The 22,761-nt window shown below is 32.7% G+C and overlaps 3 protein-coding genes across 3 annotated transcripts; all 3 read right to left on the bottom strand.

Annotated features, from left to right (window-relative positions):
- Positions 1 to 1,464: 1,464 nt before the first annotated feature.
- Positions 1,465 to 3,559, bottom strand: LOC111905354 (uncharacterized). Its single transcript, XM_042895741.2, has 3 exons — positions 3,330 to 3,559; positions 1,836 to 3,011; positions 1,465 to 1,735 (listed from the first exon to the last, which is right to left on the bottom strand). The coding sequence occupies exon 2, from the start codon at positions 2,899 to 2,901 to the stop codon at positions 1,840 to 1,842; it is 1,062 nt and encodes a 353-aa protein (XP_042751675.1). The 5' UTR covers positions 2,902 to 3,011; positions 3,330 to 3,559; the 3' UTR covers positions 1,465 to 1,735; positions 1,836 to 1,839.
- A 2,793-nt stretch (positions 3,560 to 6,352) lies between these two features.
- LOC111905355 (histone-lysine N-methyltransferase ATXR4) lies at positions 6,353 to 8,356 on the bottom strand. The gene is made up of 7 exons (XM_023901049.3): positions 7,759 to 8,356; positions 7,459 to 7,514; positions 7,224 to 7,350; positions 7,065 to 7,134; positions 6,778 to 6,960; positions 6,627 to 6,698; positions 6,353 to 6,534 (listed from the first exon to the last, which is right to left on the bottom strand). Exons 1-7 carry the CDS (start codon positions 8,122 to 8,124, stop codon positions 6,416 to 6,418), a joined length of 993 nt encoding a protein of 330 aa, XP_023756817.1. The 5' UTR covers positions 8,125 to 8,356; the 3' UTR covers positions 6,353 to 6,415.
- Positions 8,357 to 13,321: 4,965 nt separating this feature from the next.
- Positions 13,322 to 15,915, bottom strand: LOC111905353 (uncharacterized). The gene is made up of 3 exons (XM_023901047.3): positions 15,703 to 15,915; positions 13,960 to 15,130; positions 13,322 to 13,563 (listed from the first exon to the last, which is right to left on the bottom strand). The coding sequence occupies exon 2, from the start codon at positions 15,122 to 15,124 to the stop codon at positions 13,964 to 13,966; it is 1,161 nt and encodes a 386-aa protein (XP_023756815.1). The 5' UTR covers positions 15,125 to 15,130; positions 15,703 to 15,915; the 3' UTR covers positions 13,322 to 13,563; positions 13,960 to 13,963.
- Between the last annotated feature and the right edge of the window lie 6,846 nt (positions 15,916 to 22,761).

The following is a 22,761-nucleotide window of genomic DNA, read 5'->3' as shown; positions in this document are numbered from 1 at the left end:
GATGCATCACAACCAGCTAGGCTGGTGATCACTTGCATTTGTCAAATTTTGCTAACTTGTTTAAAAACTCCTACCAATTGACTTCCTTGAACGGAATGTTTAATTTATGTTTCATTAGTTTTCAAAAGCCATAATTTTGTTGTTATAAAATTAATAAGCATAAAATATAAAATATTTTATGGATGATATTCATATATTTTATCGAAAGTCAAGAATTTTTATCCTTTCAAATTGTTTTTAGCTTTTTACTATGCCTATTTTCATTCAACAGCTGGAATGTTGTTATAAAATTAATAAACATATAAGTATTTTACCAAAGTGGAAGAAAAAAAAAATAACTCGTCATGTGGCAGAAAAAGATTATAAAATTGGTCCTTGCTAGAAAAAATATTATAAAATTGGTTCTTGTTGCTAGAAAAAATATTACATAGTTGGATCCTTTGGTAGAAATATATTACAATAATGGTCCCTTTGGTAGGAAAAATATTACATATTTGGTTACCAATAATGAGATTTTTTTTTCTTTTTGCTATTTTTTGTTAAAAAAAAGAACGTTGGTATTTATAATTACTCGCAATTTTAATCAATTCCATCCATTACAACCTTAATTCCTCAATATTAGAACAAATTCGAAAAACTCTATTCTTAGAAAATTACCCAAAAGAATTATCAACTCATGATAAAAAAAATGTAAAACCATATACTACCTCTTAAACCTTTATATTCATTTTATAGTCATTAACTCATAAAATAATCAAATGATTCAGTCAATTTATTCGGTTTAACAAAGAAACAACATTTATATCAAAAACCTTTTATCCACGTAGATATTTATATCAATAGATTTTATTAGTTCAATATTTAATACCAAAAAAAGAAACATATTTCATCTATTTTAATGAACTTTAGTTACTCATTTTACAATTTTAAATTCCTTTTTTTTCACCAATTTTGACCTCATTGGTCCTTACGCTAAATTATAGACCAAAATGGAAAATTTGAAATATACACAAGGATAAAAAATATACGCTAAATTTGTCCTCAACTCCTCATGCTCTTCTTCAACCTCCAATCCTTATATTTCGTTTTATTCTTCCCCACGTTCCCTCAATCTATGTCAATATGAAAAATTATATAACAGTGATTATGTCACTAAAATTCAATGTTACACTGTTTACTTTACCATTTTCATTGCCTCCTAAAATCAAGAATGAATGATAACTCGGCCAATCAAAACAATCAACATCAACAATAGCAACCCAAGTTAAATTCTTGAAGCATCTTTAACCCAATAGCAACTTTTGAATTTCGTTAGTATTCTCGTGTTTCTATGCTATGAACTTTTGTCGGATTTCCATTTTTTCCTTTGATTATAATTGCTCTGCATTTTTGTCGGATTTTCATATTTTCCATAAGTTAAAATTGCTTTGAATTTGAAGTTCACTACTAATATTTGAATTTCAAACTTTGATTAGTTTTTATGCTTTGGTTTGAGACTAGAAAGAAGGGAGTCAAGACCAATGTGCTACAACACCCATGGCAAAAACCATAAACGGGTGTTCAAATTTCTGAACTTTACATTCAAATTATCAAATTTTATATACAAGATAACAAGATAGAGCAAAATTTTGCAATTAGAAATCCCTCAGATTCGATAGAAAAAACTTGGTTTGTGCTTCAGCGATTCAACCCTCTCACTTTGCAAAAACAATTAATGTTCACTTTATCTAACTTTCTGCACATAAAAATATACAAAAAAACATAATGTGATATTAGACAAAAAGATAACGCCATAACAAAACGCATCAAATTATCACACCAAAATTAACCAATACCTGACTATATAAAACTTGGTGATGATGAATAAACCACACAACGATCATTTTGTCCGAAGTCAATGTCTAGTTTTTTCACAACTCCATGTTTCAGATCATAACTACACACACCACAATTCCGAATAGCAGTTTTTATGCACATCATATATCTCTTACTTATCAAGCTAGACATAGGCGTTATAAGAAAATCATCGTATTCTCCAAAAAAGCAATTCGGAACAGTTAACTCCAACTTCTCCCACTTCATCTTCTCAAAATCTTTTAAAATCCACATGTCAGTTTGTTCAAAGGAAACTTGATGAATAAGAGTGAGAAAACCACCCATTTCAAAAACAGTGTATCTGAAACTAAATTCAGGTATAGGAAGACTCATTCGGATCATCTTCTCTTTCACCATATCCATGGAAACCAGGTACCCTCCATCACCATGAACATCCCAGTGAATGTATCTCGCTTGAACTGAAACTGGGTAACCCCAAGAACCCCACCCTTCATCCATGCAAGAAGGAATTTCAATCTTTTTCCACTTTGAGGAGAAACGAGAGAGAATGTTTCTTTTCAAGATAAGAATATGGCATTGCATTGGTGGACCTATAAACATGTGAAGCACTTTGTATACTCCTTTAAATCCATCAAAGGAAAGGGAAACTCCACATTCGTAGGTGTAGCGTCCTCTACAATATGTGCATGAAGGAAGATATGATCCTTCCTTTGTGATTAGGTTAAAAACGTATTCTTTTCTTTCTTGATTTGTTATCAGAAGAAACTCGTTACACCATGACATTACCCATCCTTTCTTAGGTAAATCCAGGTTTTTCTCTTTTAGTTCTAGCTCTTGTTGTTCTTCTCTTATGTCTACATGTCGCACTGTGGGTTTACCGAATTCTTGGAAGATAAAGGAAGTGTGGTCTAGTAAGAGCCCATTGGTGATTACATTGAAAAATCGTCTGCAAATGTGCTTAGCTTTATAACGAAGGAAATCATCAGGAAGTCTTTTGAGGATTTCTATAAGGATATCGTCTGAAAGAAAATCAAAGCAGTCAACTTTCTGTTTCTTTCTTGTCATTTGTTCATCATCTTCAGACTGTTTCCTATACGCGTTTGTTGCCAACTCTATCGCCTTCTGATGCAAAATAGTATATATTACAAGCTGTTCATCTTCTTACAACATGGATTCTGAAACGCAAGGTTAACTGATGTAAACTAGGAGTTATATCGATCATATCTAGAATCTATAATCGATCCATGGGATTAAATTCAATAAAAGAATGGGTGTGTACACATTAACGCTATCGAATTCTCATAAAGACTCGATGCATATACTGCAAGATTAAATACAAAACGAAATTGCATAATTTATGATTCGATCAACAGACATTTGTGTCGAATTGCAAGATAAGAAGGGCAATTTCACATCGTGAACTCTCAAGATGAAATAAATAAACGAAAGATGTACATAAGAAGCGATATTGACGAAGGTGATGAGAAAAAAACCTGTAGGACCTCGTTTCCATAAGAGAAGAAATCGATCATCATCGTCGTTAGGTTTCCAGTTAGTATTCGGAAGAAATGAGGATGTTCTAGGGTTCAATCGAGCAGAGCTGGGGTTTATCAAAATCTCATTACACTTTAGAAACAAAATTTGTAATTCGACGACTATCGCAACTAACATGCGTCAAGGGCGGGTGGACTTAAAAACCTGAATATGATGTCGTGGAATGTTACATTTTATAAGAGGAATTTTTTATTATGTTGTAGCTTTCCTTTGTCTATATAATTTTAAAGTTGGGGATTTTGTCTATTTGCAGATTTGGTCATTATCATAAATGAAAAAATTATTCATTAAATAAGATATTAACGTTTATTGTAAACCAAACCTGAATGATGTAAACCAAACTTGAATGATGTAAACGGAAACAAGAAAAACATAATCGAACGATATGGACCAAATCGAAGCCACGATACAACAATCAAAATAGTTAGTCGAAACCTCCTAATGTTACTAGACCTAAACCATACATCGGTGCAAAACTTGAATTTTCATAGCAAATATATGGTGCAAATAGAGATAACGAAATGGTGTTTGTTGATTCTTGTGTCTAACTTTTCTATGTACTATACGATAGTATTTAGGAAAATTAACCATATATTTATTGCAACAACCCAATTTCCAACAAAATCTTTTCTTTTCATCATGTCCATACTAAATTTCCAAACACAAACAACCCTTCAACCAGCAATCACCACCCACACAACCCTCGGTAGGAATTGTTTTTAGAGCTGTAAAAGTGCAATATCAATTCTAAACTATCTATAAGTTTTTCTTTTTTCTCTAGTAAGACTAGTTTCTTGCTAGAGTTTTGTTTTTAATTCAAGTTAGTTGTTTCTAAAAAAAAGTGCAGTATCAATTGGAGATGGGCCATGTTTTCATTTTTGAGAAACCATGGGAGATTTCAAAAAAAATATCCAAATAGGTTCACATTCCAACGTCATCGGAAACACAATCGAAGAGGCCACAAAATTCGAGTCGTGTTGACATTTCCGATACACGAACTTACTTCAACCTTAACATTGAGACAAATGAAATTTTAGATGAACTTGCAGAGGTCTCCCCTCAGCAACCGGTGGGAAGGAACAAGGCAAAGCAAGCGGCTAAAATTTTTAGAGGATAGTGAAAGGAAATCGAAGCCTGTGACATATATAGAAGAGAAATTCAAGAAGCATATAGTAGCAGGGCGTAGGCGCGTAGCAAATATAGGGCAAGAGTGGGCCTTGGCCCACCCACACAAAATTAAGGTTTTATATATATATATATATATATATATATATATATATATATATATATATATATTTGTTATATAAAAAAATTAGGATTATGATATGGTATATTCCATTCAAAACTTGAAATTAGTAGAAGAGAATACATTATTTCTATGTCTATCCATTTTAGATTATTTTAATGATGTAAGACGGCATAATGTGCAACTTAAAATAAACAATTTAGTTAAGAATGTATATATAGTTATATTTTGTTATCGCTTGAAGAATTTTGTCACTCGTTCATATTTTATATATTATTTGTCATACCCTAATACAAAATCATGGGTACGCCACTGCGTAGTAGTGCAACAAGAGAGAAATGCATTGAGACGTGAGCACTTAGAAATTCTTCGATGACGAGAAGGGGGTTGAGAAGAAACAAAGAGAGTGAGAAGAGGCAACCCAACAGCAACAAGAACTCTTCAATGATCTGATAATTCTAAGGATGAGAACTACAGGTTTGGCGCCCAAAGATCTTGAGGTTTTGCTAGCGTCTAAGGCAAAGATTCGAGAAAATGTTATGGGCAAAATTTAAATTGGTTATCGTTGTATGTTTTTTATTTATCGTAATATTTTTTTAATGTCTTGTAATGTCTTTATTTTCAATTAAAATGTATTGTTTTTGTGTAAATATTATGTTCAACAAAATTATATTTTAAAAAATTATTTAGTTTATTTATTAAAAAACGAAAAAAAAAAATGACATGAAAATTAAAATGGTGTGTTGTGTGGTAGGGATAAGCATTTGGACCTCCCGATTGGACGAAATCGAGACCAAACCCAGTTTATTAGATTAGGACCGGTTCTCGGTTCTTTGTATTCATGAAAAAGGTCCGAATACAAAGCAGGCTGGTCGAGGTACAAACCATTTACTCTCATCCCTACTCCTCCTGATCACTATGCACATCCCAAATCAGATTCAAGCACATCAAAAATTAAAAGTTACAAAAAAAAAAACCACACAACAAAAATCTATCAATAAGTCTTACATAAGCTGCGACATTTGTGGGTGAGACCGTGAGACAATCGACATGTGTGCAAGTTATAGTATTATAGATGAAGTTAGATTTGATTCAAAGTTCAAACAAATGATATAAACAATCATAAATTATTTTTTTATCTAAAACAAACAATTAAACAAAACATTATATTTTTAATCTAAAACGAACAATCAATCCAAAAAAACATAATCGTTCTAAGCCTCGTAACAAATAAACTAACTTCGGTAGCGCTTCAACGACTTGTACCACTACCATATGCACCTAAAGTTATACCGGCCCGGGTACAAAAACCAGAAAAACCCAGACACAGTAAGTCTCAACAACCAGTCCACGGTCTACCCATTTCTGTCAAACCAGTTCGAGGTCCAAACATTCAACCCGTGACTATGCAGTGACCATTTCTTTGTAAAAATGAAATGATGTGGAGAATGACATGACATGTGATGTGATAACAAAAAACGGTATGTAGAGAATGACCCATACCCACTTGCCTAGTAAAGTTTCTTTTTAAAAAAAAGAAAAGGAAAAACTATATGAGATTGCTCGTTAATAAGCTCAAGAGACTTTCTTTTATGTGTTTTCACATTTTCCATGAGATACTTTCAACTAAAACCTAGTTATCTCAAGAAGATGAAAGTGTATAAGTTGATTATCACTTATCATCACAAGTATTTTAGTTATTGTGAAAGTAATGGGTGAGAGTAACATTTTCTTTAACAATTATTAATCATATAGTCCAACAGAAATTTATTGACATTATCAATCATTTAACAAACAACGAGGGCAACGACACTCAAATCCAAACCCATTGGACAAAATATTTTGTCGAGCATCACGATCCATACTTGCATCAATGTAACATATCCGCAACTCTTCACCTGCCACATCATCAAACAACTTCTTAATAACATAATAGACATCAGACAAAATCTTATACTGTGTTTGACATGTATTGGACTCTGACTCTGACCTGCTTCAATGTCTCTCAAAGCTTTCAATCGTGCATCCACATTTTCCACCCAAACTATGTGCGAATTAGGATCTATATCATAGAAAATCAAGAAACTACATCAAATACTAATTTTCATTTTATAATAATTTTGTGTATATCAAGGTCTTACCACAGTCATGATTATAAAAAGATGGAAGAATATAAACAGCATTGCCAACAGCAGCTTCTGATTCTACTGATAAAGCTGCTGATGCAAGTAGATCTTCATAAGAACAGCCTCCAGCTAACTCAATACGAAAAGCATTGATACGAATTCTTGCAAGTACTCCAGAATACCATTCGATAGTTAAAACTGTTGATAATATATAGTCAATTAGTCAAAGTTAATTCAAAACGTATAGTTTAAGATAATAAGTTAACTGAAAATCAGCATTTAGAAAAAGACTGTGAAGTTACATTTTAGTTGTTTGCTTGTGATGCCTGAAGCTTCTAGTGCACTTTTCAATAAACCAAGCTCCTCTTCCATCTGGGAAATGTTTAAAAGAATGTGTGAGAAAATATGGTTAATTAGTTGACATTTTATAAAAATAACAAGGCTTTATGTGTTATATTTACCTGTGAGATCATTTGAGGAGACAAAAGGGCAGGTTGAAGTATGTCTAGAGAATTTGCAGAGGTTATTCCGGATAATATCATGCAGGCTAATCGTTTAGCAAGAAATGGGTATTTCAAAGCCCGGGTTCTTTAAGAGAAAATAATCAAAGAGAAATTATCATCTGATAAATGCAGATATGAAATACAGGCTAAAACTATTGGAAAATAAAAGAGCGAGAATATGGATGATCCTTACTGACAATGAGCAACAAATGCTGACCAATCAGCTTCCTTTTCAACTTCATAGAATCCCTAATGAAATCAGCATGAGTGAATGAGAGTTTGTAGGATTGCAATAAGCATTGGTGAATTTGAAAATTAACAACTACTTTGACATCGAAAGTGAATGTGCAGTTATTTTGGGGATAACATGGTAACAAAATGATCGATTAAGGTTTTGTATGTTATGATCATGTACCATTTTCTTAACCTCAGTCAAGTTCTTTCTCTCAGAGACAAAATCTCAAACAGGTTGTGGGCATGTATACATATATACCTTTGCTTGTTCCCTACATTCTTCACTGCAAAACAACACTTTCTGCGCCTCAAAATCGGAACCTTTTGGAGTGTTTTTGAGACAAAAGTAACATACTCTGTCAATTGAGGAGAGAGATGGGTGAGAGATCATGGGTCTGGCTGTATGGATGAGTTCGCCGGATTCTATATTCCGCGTAGCAAAAACACCACGGCCAGCTGATTCAGTGAGTAGAACCTGGATTGGTGGCGGCGATGGTTGACTGCACTTCGAGCCATGGCGGTGGTCGGTGGCGCTGGTGGTGGAGAAGAAGTAGGAGGTCAAAAGTTGTTTGCTTTTTGGAGGACATCGCTGTGCAAAGCGTCTGGAACGAAGTAACGATAACATTTTGTTTGGGACAGGAAAATAACCAGAACCGAACTGAGATCAGATCGTTCGGTAGAGCTCCAACCCAATGTGTCTGAAGTCTGAACTGTGAAACCAAAAATAGTCATCCGACATACTCGAATGGATGATTGAAACAGAACAAGTATGGATTTTGTTTGGAATCAATTCGTTTCAAATCAAACCGTATGCATACAGGATAGAGAGATCTGGATTGACTATCGACAAAGGCCCAAAAAATTTGTACAAGCCGAAATTAATCCACATTAATGTAGTTTTCTTTTCGTTTTTATTAGGAATATGACTTACGAAGGTAATTAACTTTTCGGTATGTTCACATCTGGGTAACTATCTTTTTTTGTAAAAATCTAGGTAACAAACTTGTTGGAAGTGTTCACATATAACCATTATGACCTGCTATAGCAGGTTAAATCCTAAATGTGAACAGTTTCAACAAGTTCGTTACCTAGATGTGTACAAAAAAAAAATAGTTACTCAAATATGAACAAAACGAAAAGTAAAAATTAAATTACACGAATGGTCCCTGTGGTTTAGGGGAATTTGTGTTTTTGGTCCCTAACTTATTTTTTTTAACTTGGATGGTCCATACTGTTTATTTTTGTTGCGCGTTTGGTTCCTGTCTTACCTAATGAGACTATTGTGCCTTATTAATTTATTTTTTAATTAATTTTCTTATTTATGTATTTATTTTTTGTATATTTAAAAAAATTAATAGACCACCCTACTGTTTATTTTTTAATTAATTTATTTTTTTTAACTCGGATGGTCCCTACTGTTTATTTTTGTTACACGTTTGGTTCATGTCTTACCTAAAAAGACTATTTTGACCTTATTAATTGTTTTTAATTAATTTTCTTATTTATATATTTATTTTTTATATATTTACAAAAATTAATATACTCCACATATCTGTATCTCCTCACCGTAATCCTGAAACCACATTTGAGAAATTTAATTTGAGTCTTACCGGTCACCATCTCATCTCTCATCCTCCCAAACTTCTATTTCTTTTCCATCTTTAGTAACATCGACGTCTTCACTATCCTTCTTTTTTTGGTATTTCAACTCTAGCGAACCAACACCATAACCTACAGTCTCTTCATCTTTAGTGGGTTGCGGTATTGATTCGACAGAGTTGAAAGACCGAAAAAAGAAGTGATGATGAAGACGTCGATATCACTAAAAATGGAAAATAAATAGAAGTTGAGAATGATGAGAGACGGGATGGTGTGGAGATACATATATGCGGGGTCTACTAAATTTTCTTAAATACATAAAGCATAAGTACATAAACAAGAAAATTATTTTAAAAAATAAATTAATAAGGGCACAATAGTCTTTTTAGGTAAGACAGAGACCAAGCTCGTAACAAAATTAAACAGTAGGGACCATCCGAGTTAAAAAAATAAATTAATTAAAAAATAAATAGTAGGGATTATCTGAGGAGATACAAATATGTGTGGTCTATTAATTTTTTTAAATATGTAAAAAATAAATATGTAAATAAAAAAAATTAATTAAAAAATAAATTAATAAGGGCACAATAGTCTTTTTAGGTAAGACAGGAACCAAACGCGCAACAAAAATAAACAATATGGACCATCCAAGTTAAAAAAAATAAGTTAGGGACCAAAAATACAAATTCCCCCAAACCACAGGGACCATTCGTGCAATTTAATTTTTACTTTTCGTTTTGTTCATATTTAGGTAACTATTTTTTTTTGTACACATCTAGGTAACGAACTTGTTGAAAGCGTTTACATCTAGGATTTAACCTGCTATAGCAGGTCATAATGGTTATATGTGAACACTTCCAACAAGTTTGTTACCTAAATGTGTACAAAAAAAATATAGTTACCCAGATGTGAACACTTCCAAAAAGTTAGTTACCTTCATAAGTCATATTCCCTTTTTATTAAGGTAACTGTTTTTTAGTTTTATTAATGTAATTTTTTTTATTTAATTTGTTGAAAATAGTTTTAATTATATAAAATGTTTGTATTAGAAAAATATAAAATAAAAAAAATATTTATGACATGGAGTGGTGACCAATTAAAAGGGTTAGTGAGTAGTTAATTAAAAGTGATAGGAAATAGTATTGCGATGGGATGATATAACCCTTTTGAATTTGAAGTGATGATGTGATTACACTTTCAGCCTCCATGTTTTATAATCTACCCACATTCCAATTTCTCTTACTAAATCAGGTTCTAAAAATTATATAATTAGCCTTCAATTTTTATAAATTTTCATTTGTCTCTTTTTCATTAATATAATGTTTTTTAGTCCCTCGAAGTTACTTTGCTTATATATAAATAAAATTTTTATTTAGGGCCCATTTTACTCTTGGCACATAGCCATCAAAATCAACCAGGAATAGGGATGCTCGAGATGAGCTCGGGTCTCTATGAGGAGAAGAGAAAAAAAGGCTGAGGATGGATATGTTGATTCAAGGTAAACGGTATGGATGTCGTGCAATTTGCTTGTCTATTCATCGAAACTTTTTTGAAGTTGTTTTGATATAAAAAATTTTAAACTTTATTTATACAATCACTTCATAAGAAGATATTCCACTACAAATCATTTATATTTCACTGGAGCTTAGAAATATTCAAATATATCGAACGCTTCCTTCATTTTCATATATCCAAACTCATTTCCAAGATTAAAGGCTTAGCAACAAACCATTTCAGAACGGCTTTTGCATAGAGTAGTCGTTGTATGACATACTAGGTGTGAGACCCGTATATTATACGGATTGATTTAAAAAGAAAAATAAACATTAAATTAAAGTGTAAACATAAAATATTTTTTAATGTACAACTTTAAAATAAGAAAGGAAAAATGTATTTATTGCAATTTAATATCATATATATGATATTTAATACTTTGCATATATAAATATATGACTTTAATTTTAAAAATTGAAAAAAATCAAAAATTGACAAGTGGATAATATTTATTTCAAAAATACCACAAAATGACAAGTGTCAAAATTTATGAGAGATTAACACGTGGCAAAAAAAAAACATTCATTTATTAAGGAGGATAAGAACAAAATTCACAACAAAAACCAACATACAAATATTTTCGGACTCCTTCGTCATATGATTTTTTTTTTTCAAACTCGTTGTTTTCGTTAGAGGATTTTAGAAATCAATAACCTTCACAGTAAACCAAAGTTATATGGGAGGGAGCACAAAAGTTGATCCCAAATTAATCCATGTTCTTTTTTTTTTTTCAAAATCAATGTTTGTTTCTATAAAATTTACCTAAGTTATTTTTTTTGTATAAAATGTAGGGTTTTTTTTTTTGAATATCCTATGTAGTAATCTAAACTAGTATATATCACATGACTATAAAGTCGTAACCTTTAATTTGTATTTATTTATCTTTAGATTTAACTTGTTAGGTACACAAGAACGCAACAAAATGGAATTTGTATTTATTTATCTTTAATTTGTATTTATTTATCATTTGTTTGACTTTTTTATAAGTTAACAAAGTTGTATATATGCTCTCACAACATGAGGAGTTGATGATAATCTTCCTCACGCTTAATCATGAACACAAATATGGATGGTTAGAGCATTAGGTATGGGTCACGTTATAACACCAAGTTCATATGTCATCTCATCTATAACATCATCATAACATCAAGGGGGAAATGGTGTTCCCCATGTTATAATATGTTAAGAAGTAGAGAGAGAGAGAAAAAAAAATGATTTGATTGGTTGATAAAGGCAACAACCAATTAAACTTCCCGTTGAATCTTGTGCTCGTCACAACAAGATATGTCATAACATCCTCTTAACAAAAAGGAGGGGTGGTGTTCATCTTATTATGACTAGGTTATGAGGTGCCACATCAACAAAAATAGCACTTCTCGTTGCTCATACCGTATGCTCTTAAAGATATAACTTATGATGTTGTTTGGTGGTGTATGTGACGATTTTTTATGATTATTCATTTTTAGTTGTCGACAGTATGATATGGGTCATCATCATTTTTGTTTAGATTATAGACATTGATATATATTTCTTACGAATTTATTTTTTTGAAGTGTTCAATTTATTTATATATTTAATGAGATTATTATAAAAATATTGGTCTTTTAATTTGTTTATGTTGATGTGATGAATATATTATTTTTGATTTTTTAATATCTATTTATTACGATGTAAAATATATTTTTTTTCTAAGTGTATAATGTTGTAAAAAATTGTAACATATGTATTTTATGTCTATGGTATATTTTGTTATTGTTAGTTCATTTCATTCTTATCCTTTTCTATTCCTATATATCAAATTATCAAACAATATGGATAAATGATCCATTTCATTCCAATAAAGTAATCAATCATGAAAATAAAATGGAAACAATCAATTTCATTACTACAAATTCAATTACGTTGTCATTGTATTTCACCATGACAATAGAATGGAAATGAAGTTGTTGAGACTATATTTAAATATTTTTTGTATTAAGGTCGAAGAACACCTTAAGGTGTTGAGACTTTAGCTATTATCCTTTTTCATTACATGGACTAAAAGTTTGGTGTTTGCCTTTGCACTTGCACCCTTTATATAACAAAAGTACAAAACTCCCTTATCTCTAACAAAATTACAACTCTTCTCCTAATGCTTTTTTTTTCTAAGTTACCTCCACAATGTCCCTTCATTTAAAGTATAATTTTCGTAGTTGGGTTTTCTAAAATTCTTTCATTAAAATAAAATATTTGACTTGCATGGATAAAAACGATCACAATTTTTTTTCAAATGGCTAAATAAATAAATAAAATAGCAAATACTTTCATCTATTTTGTGTACTATAACATCCTTACTTCCGGTTCTTTTTATTACAACATTCTACTTTCAATTATTATCTTAATAAGGCATTGCACTTTGAAAAACTTATCCAATTATCGAATAATACCTTCAATTTTTTTCTTATCAGAACATTATGTAAGTCTCAAAAAATCTAATCAATTATAACAACGAAATTTGTTTTGTATTTTCATGACATAGCTACATATTTACCCCTTCAACTTGTTTAAACTGTACACATTCAGTCACTATATTTTTTTTTCTCACTTCAAGATACATGGTATGCTTGTCTATCCACATAACATCAAACCAATCACATTTGATTCCCTAATTCACTTTGAATCAAATTTTCTTGCTTTTTTCTACAAGAGTTTGGAAATTATGTTGGTGACAGATTAGCAAAACTTAAAAGAAACAATAGAATGCCATAGCATGTAAAATCCAAACCAAGTGTATCCATAAAGGTTAACCAAGCAAAAACAAAAAAAAAAAAAAGTTCTTGGTTGAAATTAACAAAATCATAAAATGCTATCGACTATGGAGTTAACATCTTGTACCTGTGAGAATTTGCTGAACTGATTCATTGTTGAAATCCTGGCAACAAATACAAATAGAAATCATATCAAATTCAAGTGTAATTACAAGGCAAAAACAACTTGACACATGTTCGAAATGTCAAGAAAGGTAATCAGAAAAACATTAAGGATAGTATACAAGAAATTAGACAAATTTACACAAATAGTCCTTATGGTTGGCAGAAAATACCACTACAAGTCCGTTTGAAATTAAATTAACATGGTTGGTCTTTTCATGTTTAAAAGGCAGACGATGGGTGGCAGAAAAGGGCCCATTGTCTGCATTTTAAACCTGAAAATGACCAATAATGTTAAAAACTTCTCAAAAGGACTTGCAGTGGTATTTTCTAGTAACCACAAGGACCATTTGTGTAATTTTGTCAAAAAAACTATATACTTTTAGTTTATGAATTACCCGACTATATAAAACTTGGCGATGATGAATGAGGCACACGACGATCGTTAGATCCAATTTGAATGTCAAGCTCTTTCACATGAAAATCTTTCAGATCATAACTACAAACAGCTCCATCCCAATTAGAAAGCCTTATGCATGTCAAATATCTCATACTCATCATCCCAGAGACAGAATCTGGAAAATATTTAAAATATTCTCCAAAGTACCAATAATTCGGGATACTTATACGCAGCTTCTCCCACTTCATCATCTCAAAATCTTTAAGAATCCACATGTCAGTTTGAAAATCGTTAAACATCCACTTGTCACTTTTTTTAGAGGAAAGTTGATGAATAAGAGTGAGAAAACCACCCATCTCAAACACAGTGTAGTTGACATTACTAGATTCAGGTATAGGAAGACTCATTCGGACCATTTTCTCTTTCACCATGTCCATTGAAACCAGATACCACCTTTCACCATGAAAATCCCAGATCCTCCAATGGAAATACCTCGCTTGAACTGAAACAGGGTCACCCCAATAAGGACGCCTTTGGTACATATAAGTAGGAATCCATTCATCCATGTAAGAAGGAACCTCAATCTTTTTCCAATTTGATGAAATTCGGGAGAGAATGTTTCTTCTCAAGACAAGTATATGGCATTGAAGAGGTGGGCCCATGAACACATGAAGGACCTTGTATACTCCCTTGAATCCATCAAAGGAAAGAGCCATTCCACAGTTAGTGTCGTCTCCTTCTCCACAAGATGTACAGTGTGGAAGAAATGATCCTTCGTTTGTGATTACATTGAAAACATACTCGTGTTTTTCCAAATCTGTTACTAGAAGATACTCGTTACACCATGTTATTATGTGGCCTCCTATAGGAATTTCAAGATTTTGCACTTTTACTTGTAGCCCTTGTTGTTCTTCTGTTATGTCCACGTGGCGTACTGTGGAATCGTAAGATGTTTGGAGGATGAAAGAAGCATGGTCTAGCAAGATCCTGTTAGTGACTATATTGAACCAACGTTTGCAGACATGCTTAGCTTTATAACGAAGGAAAGCTTCAGGAAGCTTTTTAAGGATTTGTAAAAAGATGTCGTCTGAAAGGAAGGCAAACCAGTTCTCTTTCTTTTCCTTTCTTGTCATCTCTTTGCTCGTTTCTATCTCCATCTCCATTGCCTTCTGTTTCAAACAGGAAGCAACATAAGGAAGAAACATTTTTATGTATGTATGCATAGGGAACTGTATGAGCTTTGTGTCTATACTTCAGTTGTTTGCAAATGAATACTCAATAACTTACTTGGAGCAATTAAATACTATATGTTTTTGCTTTGGATCAACGTAATAAAGAATGCAGAGTTTAGGTGTAAACAAGATTATAACCTAAATGTTCATATAAAATGGATTGAAAAACAATAGTTACACCTTTAATTGGTTGAAAAGAGACAGAGTATGAATGAGGCAAAAATATTCATCTTCTTACAACATAGATTCTAAAACGAGTTCAACTGTTGTAAACAGCACTTATATAACATCTAGAATCTGTAATTACTTAACTACAAGAACTGTAATCCATCGATCGGGTTGTCATTAAGGATCGGCGCACATGTAATGCTAGATACGAAACGAAATTGAAGAATGTAAAATTACGATTCGATAAACAAGCATTTCCGCATAAATGCAAGCACGTACGGAGGACACATTTCACATATAGAACGACAGAAAATAATGAAACATGAAGGTGAAGTGAAAACCTGTAGGGCGCTGGTTGTCGATGATAATCGGAATTAGGTTTTCCGGTGAGTAATCCGCAGAAAATGACGGTTTCTTAAGCTCAATCGATCCAAATCGGACTCTCATATGCCTCCCAGTAAACCTGGAGAGGTCGGTTTTTTCTTTTTCCCAAAATTTCGGAAGAAACGGATTTGGATTTATAATAAGTATAAAAAGAATTTCAAAATAAAAAAAAAAAAAAAAAAAATTGTTTATTAGCTTGTAACTTATTTGTTTATCTTTTTTAATAAATAAATGTTTTTTGTGTCACTTGTCACATTTTCATTTAATTTGTCAAATGTCATTTTATGGTTATTTTAAAATTATTTTTTTTGCACATGTCATTTTATGAGTTTTTTCTATTTTATTAAATTTCATACATTGTTTTAATATAATAATTGCAATAAATATAATAATAAATAGATTATTTTTTAAATTTCATTAATGAACTAAACTTTTAATTTCAAAATTCTTAAAATTAAAGTTTATTAATTTCTTGTATTTATTTAAATTATTTTTTAGATTTAAAAAATAAAAAAAACATATGTATTATAATAATTCAGTATTTTTCTTATTTTCTTATAAATTCAAATTTATCAAATATTTTGACCTTTATATTTATTTTATTTTTTAAATTAACCCATGTAATACATAGATCTCACAACTAATTATCTAATAAGTAAGTATAGGTAGCTTATGAAAAAATGACTTATTAGAAATTTTCCTTTGAATAAACTATTTTTCATCCAAATATTTTTTTTAACTTATAGTGGTATGAAACTTCTAATCCTCGCTAATAAATCAAAATCTTTTTGCCGCATGTCATCTTTCCTTCATTTTGACACATGATATTTTCTAGAATTTTTGAATTTTTTATTTTTTACTTGTTATTTTATTGTATTTTTCAATTTATTAAATTAAAATTCCACATTTAATATGTAATGTAATATATATGTAAGGTATTTATTAGAAAGGGTTTATATATGTAATGTATTCAATGTATTAAAGCATCATTAATTTTAATAATTTTAAATTTTTTCTCATTTTTCTTATAAATTCAAATTTCTCAAATTGTTAAAATTTCATATTTAATTTTTTTTAAATAAACTTTTGTAATACATGGGTCTTACACCTACTAAACTAATAAGACAAGCTTAGTCAAACACCCCTAAAAAGGAAATTATAAACTCACCACATAAATTTGGTTTTCTATAAATGTCCAACTAATATTGTTATTAAGTTACCACTAAATATTGTCATTGAAATAACCAATATTTTTTTATTCAATATTTTATTAAAAAAACCCTTAATAAAACTTAAAAATTCGTCCACCTAACTATATTTTTTATAAATTTACTGCTAACATTGTGTTACTTTTACATCTAATGCTAGTATTAAGCCTCTAACTTAATAACTTATGTAGCTATGTAGCTATATGTATAACGTTAAATCATAATATAATGCACACTAATAACGTGGCCTCCAGCATGGGCCAGAAGCTATGTAATGCTTCAAAAATCACAATAAATTTAAAATTTTCAAAACAACCTATTTATTAAAAATAAGTATTTACATAACCATTGTTTCTAAAAATATTATTAAAAATCAGAGTCTCCCAAGATCAACAACATAAAATCAAGGATGTGTACGGTCACGTCTTCGTCTTGCCACGATCCTCGGAAGTATCAGAAACAAAACTAAAACTGTAAGTCAACGCTTAGTGAGTTCCCCTAAAGTACCACCACATAAACATAACAAATAACAGCATGCATACAGATCCTTCAGCATGACTGGATCGCCTCACCGGGCCTTCAGCCTATCTGGATCACTCTATGGGCCTTCGGCTTGACTGGTCCGCTCTGTAGGCCTTCAGTCTATCCGGACTACCCTAGGTGTCTTGCCTTTAGTCTCGGTCCGCCTCAACCCAGTAAATCATCACATATCAACATATACCATAACAATCAACAGTTAGCATATACAGGTAATCATGCAGATCTAACAAATCACTACAGCATAGCAACATCCTAAATACCAGGATACAGATCTAACAGATCACCACGGTATATCGATATATAATAAACCAGGATATCAATCCAATGGGATAGCCTTGGTGTCTTCAACCCGTAAGTACAGTGAGGAAAACTCACCTCACTGTCTGAATGCAGTTTGAATAACTCCCAGCTCTGACAACCAGGTCAACCCAAATCCTAAATGTCAAAACATTTCCTATTCTAAATTAATATCATTTCCCCCAAAATACCCTTGGTCAAAACCGGTCAAAATCCACAATTCAATCGAGTCAACACAGTCGAGTCGACTCAGGCTTCGTACGTTGGACATACTCCAGAGGTATGCGGGGCGTACTCGAGGTCCGAGGCATCAGGACCAAATCTGCGTACACGCAGCGTACCTTTTGGTATGCCCAACGTACGCAACAACTCCCTTCTTAATCGATTAAGAGCTTATTGCTCCGACTTATCATGTCCAAATGCATATCCAAGTCCCAAATAATGTTTTTGACCATAAAGTTTCCAACTTTATGGTCTTGCATGGCCAATAAGGTCTTAACATTAAAAACATCAACCACTTATGTAACAACTGGCTATTTCGGATTATTAAAAGTCAAACAAGTCAACCAAAAGTCAAGGCAAGTCAAACAAAAGTCAAATAGTTAAAATTAAATCATGAAAATTCACTTTGCTTTAGAGTTTTCGGTTTTGGGAATCAAAAATCACATGTCATGGCCGAAATCTCTTAGGCCGAATTCATAGCCTAGACCGAAATCGCTTTGGTCGAGAACATGTGATACCGAAATCTCTTTGGACCGAAAACACTCCAGACCGGAGACCTTAGTTCTCGGTTGGAGCTTGGACCAAAATCAAGGTGATTTCGGTGAAGATAGTCCGAAATCACAAATCTTATCCGGTGGCACTTTTTCCAATGTGATAAATTACACAATCCAATGCAAGTGTCACATCATCTTCACCCCTCTTATATAACTTAGACCGAAATCACTCCCCATTTTCTCATGTACATCTTCAAAATTCTTTACATTTTCTCTCAAGATTCATAAGTACATCTTTAAATCTTCAAACTTTCCCGGGAGTTTAGTTCTTCAATTGAATTCTTAGGAAATATTTGTAAGTTTCCTTGTTCAAACTAAGTGTTTATACAACACTTTCATTGATAGTTCATCTAATTTACACACTTTATTATGTGTTTAAGACTATTAGGATACGACTATCTCCAAGTGCTCTAACTCGAAAATCATCCCCATCATTTCGTTATCCAGCCAAGAACACACACGAGGTAAGTTCATATCCCTACACTTTCTGCGATTTTCTATGTTTTAGGGCGCGGGGGGGGGGGGGGGGGTATAAGTAAAACACGAGAAAACTTGTGTTAAATATACAATATGATTACACATACTTTTACTACCGTTTGTGCAAAAATACTAAAATACATGAAATAAATTTATTTCCAAATTCGTGAACATATACATGCAAAGTTTTTGCTAAATTTACAAAGTTATGAAAAACGAGTACAAATACACTATATTCACTAAAATAAACTATAATGAGTATAGTTTATAAGACTTTAACACTTTTTGTAACAAGTTGAGCAAAAAGGTTAGAATTATATAAACATACATATATAATTATTTCATTTCATTTTATTATCATGGTAAATTGATAATAGCATACAAAGGATTCATTATTTCAACGAAACATTTATATAAACTATAATAGGTATAGTTTATGGAACATTCACACTATTTTACCCTTTTGGGGACAAAGAAATAATTGTTTAAAAGTAAAATTATTTTTACACTAGGTAAACACTATAAAAGGATGATACATACATTTACAAGAAAATGAGTTTTCATTACACTACATGTAAACCGCCAATATGGCTTTAAGAGACATTCCTTCACCGTACTTACCAAATTACATACTAAAGTTCCTGTATTATAACAAGAATCTCCTGTAAGAGAGTGTGGCACTTGTGTATAGATCTAAACGGGACTGACAATCACACACCTAAATTGTTAGCTATAGTTGGACCGGCAAGTCTAGGGTGACAAATGGCATACAATTCCGACGTTTGGAGAACGTCGTACAGGCCATCTAGGTCATTAGCATGGTTATAATAACTCACAAGGGGTATTAACAATATGTTTGGTTTATGAATGCATACATACCTTCAAATGGTTTTATTTAGATAAAACTACATTACATAATTTTCTAGTACAATATAGTTTACATTTCCGGAAACATGCATTCAAATGGTTTTATAAAGATATGAAACTATATTATACTACTTCAGAGTAAAGCAATACTTATACATTTCCAGTCTTAGGGTTCCTAAGACTACAATTCACTTTAAAAGAAAATATTGGATTTTCTAGAAGAACGCACTATCATTTTCAAGGAACAATGACATATCTTTCTCATACAAAATGTGTATGAACTCATCAACTTAAATGTTGACACTTTTTCAAAACCACTTGTATTATCAGGGAATCAATAGACAGATACCCACACAGGTTTTGTGAAGATGGAGCGTAACAGTGTTACGTCTTATATTTTTGTTGTATGTTTTTTGAGTCAAACAAACAATGATTCGAATACAATGTAAAAATTTATAAATTATCAATATAATTTTTGTAATGTTTTGATCTCTATTATTCAATTATTATGATATTGCACATGAAAGTCATCCATCCCCAGACGTTTCCGTCATTTTACTCAGTTTGGGGGTGTGACATATTGGTATCAGAGCATTGTTTATAGTGAACTAAGTATATCAAACCATATAAGATATACAACTATAAATACAATGGGACTAAAACGCTTTGACTAAAAAGTATACTTTTAAAATATAAGTATTTTTATAAAAGTATACGTATCTACATGCATACTAGAACAGTGTCGTAATAAGAACCATATAAAAGTATTTAGATAAGTTGGACACCGCAGTTAATCCTAGATAGTTATGTAGTCATATATGGGATGAATATAGCCTTATCAACTATATTTATGCGAGATATAACTAACATGTGTTTGGGAATTATCTTGGTGAACAACAAGTCTAAAACTTACCAACACCCCATGCGAGGAAACACTATAACCAAAACATAAAGTTTAAAATACTATAAGAGTATTTTACGATACTATAGGACTACACAATTAAGCCATTTATGTGTCTTTCATACCATTATTCTTATACAGTTGACATAAACAGACCTATAGTTAAGATTCTAATTCGAAAACATCTTTAAACCTTATAGCAGAAAGATGCCACCACGTAAATCTATCAGGCATGTCAACAACACACCATTAACTCCACCACCGCCACCACCTCCACGGATGGACACTGTCATTTTCAAAGCCGCTGTGGAAGCCGCCATGGCGTAAATCAGCATAAATAGTGCCAATAGGATGGGAGGTGGTACCAATAATACCAACCAGGGAGATAGTCAGGGACACCCGAGGGAATATTCCTACAAAGACTTCACAAATGGAAAACCAAAGTCTTTCGATGGCAGTGGAGGTGTCATCACTTTAACAAGGTGGTTTGACGAAATAAAGTCAGTGTTTGAAATCTACGCATGCCCAAAATTAAACTAGCAAGGTCAAATTCGCAGCCTACACATTCATGGATAGAGCCCTCTCCATGAGCTGGGAGGACTTGAAGATCTTGATGCTAGCAGAATACTGCCCGAGGGGTGAAGTACAAAAGCTAGAGCAAGAGCTCTGGAACCTTACAATGAAGGACTCTGACATCGCAGCCTACACTGCCAGATTTAGCGATCTAGCAATATTATGTCCCGGGATGTTCACCCCGGAAAGTAAAAGGGTGGAGCGATACATCTAGGGACTATCCCCCCAGATTCAAGGAAATGTGATATCTACAAACCTGTCCACTTTTGACAGTGTCAAACGCTTAGGACAAACACTTGTGGATCATGGAGTCCGCCAGGGCTTTATGACAGCTATTCCCGAGCAAGCAAAAGGGTGTGATATTAAGAAGAAGTTTTGGAACAAGAAGAAGGGCCAACCAACACAAGAGCCCACAAAGAAACAACAAATTGTGGCAGTTCACGCTGCTACTGTTCCTACCGCTCCAGCACCCGCGAAACAATATGTTGGAACTCTCCCAAAATGCAACAAGTGAAACTTTCATCATTATGGAGCCTGCAGAGAGATGCACTGAAATAATTGCAACAAGAAGGGGCACACTGCCCGCTTCTGTAAGGCACCGGCACAACAAACCACCCAAGCCACTAATGTCGGAGTGAACCAGGCTTGCTACGGATGTGGTGAAACGGGGCATTTCAAGAGGGACTGTCCAAAAGCAAGGAATTTCGGAGGCGTGGGAAGAGTTTTAACAATGGGGCATGAGGAGGCCATGAATGATCCTACCGTGGTTACCGATACGTTCCTCCTCAATAATTCATATGCATACGTACTTTTTGATAGTGGTGCAGTGAAAAGTTTCGTGGGCGACAACTTTAAACACTTACTTAAACAAAATCCCCAATCACTAAATGACATGTTCACTGTAGAAATGGGAAATGGAAAGGCAGAGAGCACTAACGATATATACATAGGATGTACCCTCACTCTAAACAACTATTCTTTCCAAATCGACCTAATGTCGGTTACAATAAAAAGTTTTGACGTCATCATTGGCATAGATTGGTTAAGTCCTCACCATGTCGATATCCTGTGTTACGAAAGTTTCATTCGCCTTAATCTGCCAAGTAGCTAAACCCTCGTTATTTATGGTGACAAACCCGACACGAACCTTCAAATCATTTCTTGCGTCAAGGCTCACAAGTATCTACGCAAGGAATACTACGCCTTCTTAGCCTACATGGTGGATAAGAAACAAGAAGTGAACGACATCAAGGATATTCCCGTAGTCTGTAACTTCCCCGACATATTTCCTGAAAATCTCTCAAGAGTACCTCCCGAACGCCAAGTCGAGATCATAATTGACTTGATTCCTGGAGCCACCCCTGTAGCCAAATCCCC

The sequence above is a fragment of the Lactuca sativa genome, chromosome 6, assembly GCF_002870075.4.
Source record: "Lactuca sativa cultivar Salinas chromosome 6, Lsat_Salinas_v11, whole genome shotgun sequence".
NCBI lineage: Eukaryota > Viridiplantae > Streptophyta > Magnoliopsida > Asterales > Asteraceae > Lactuca > Lactuca sativa.
This window is presented reverse-complemented; position numbering and strand designations above follow the sequence as displayed.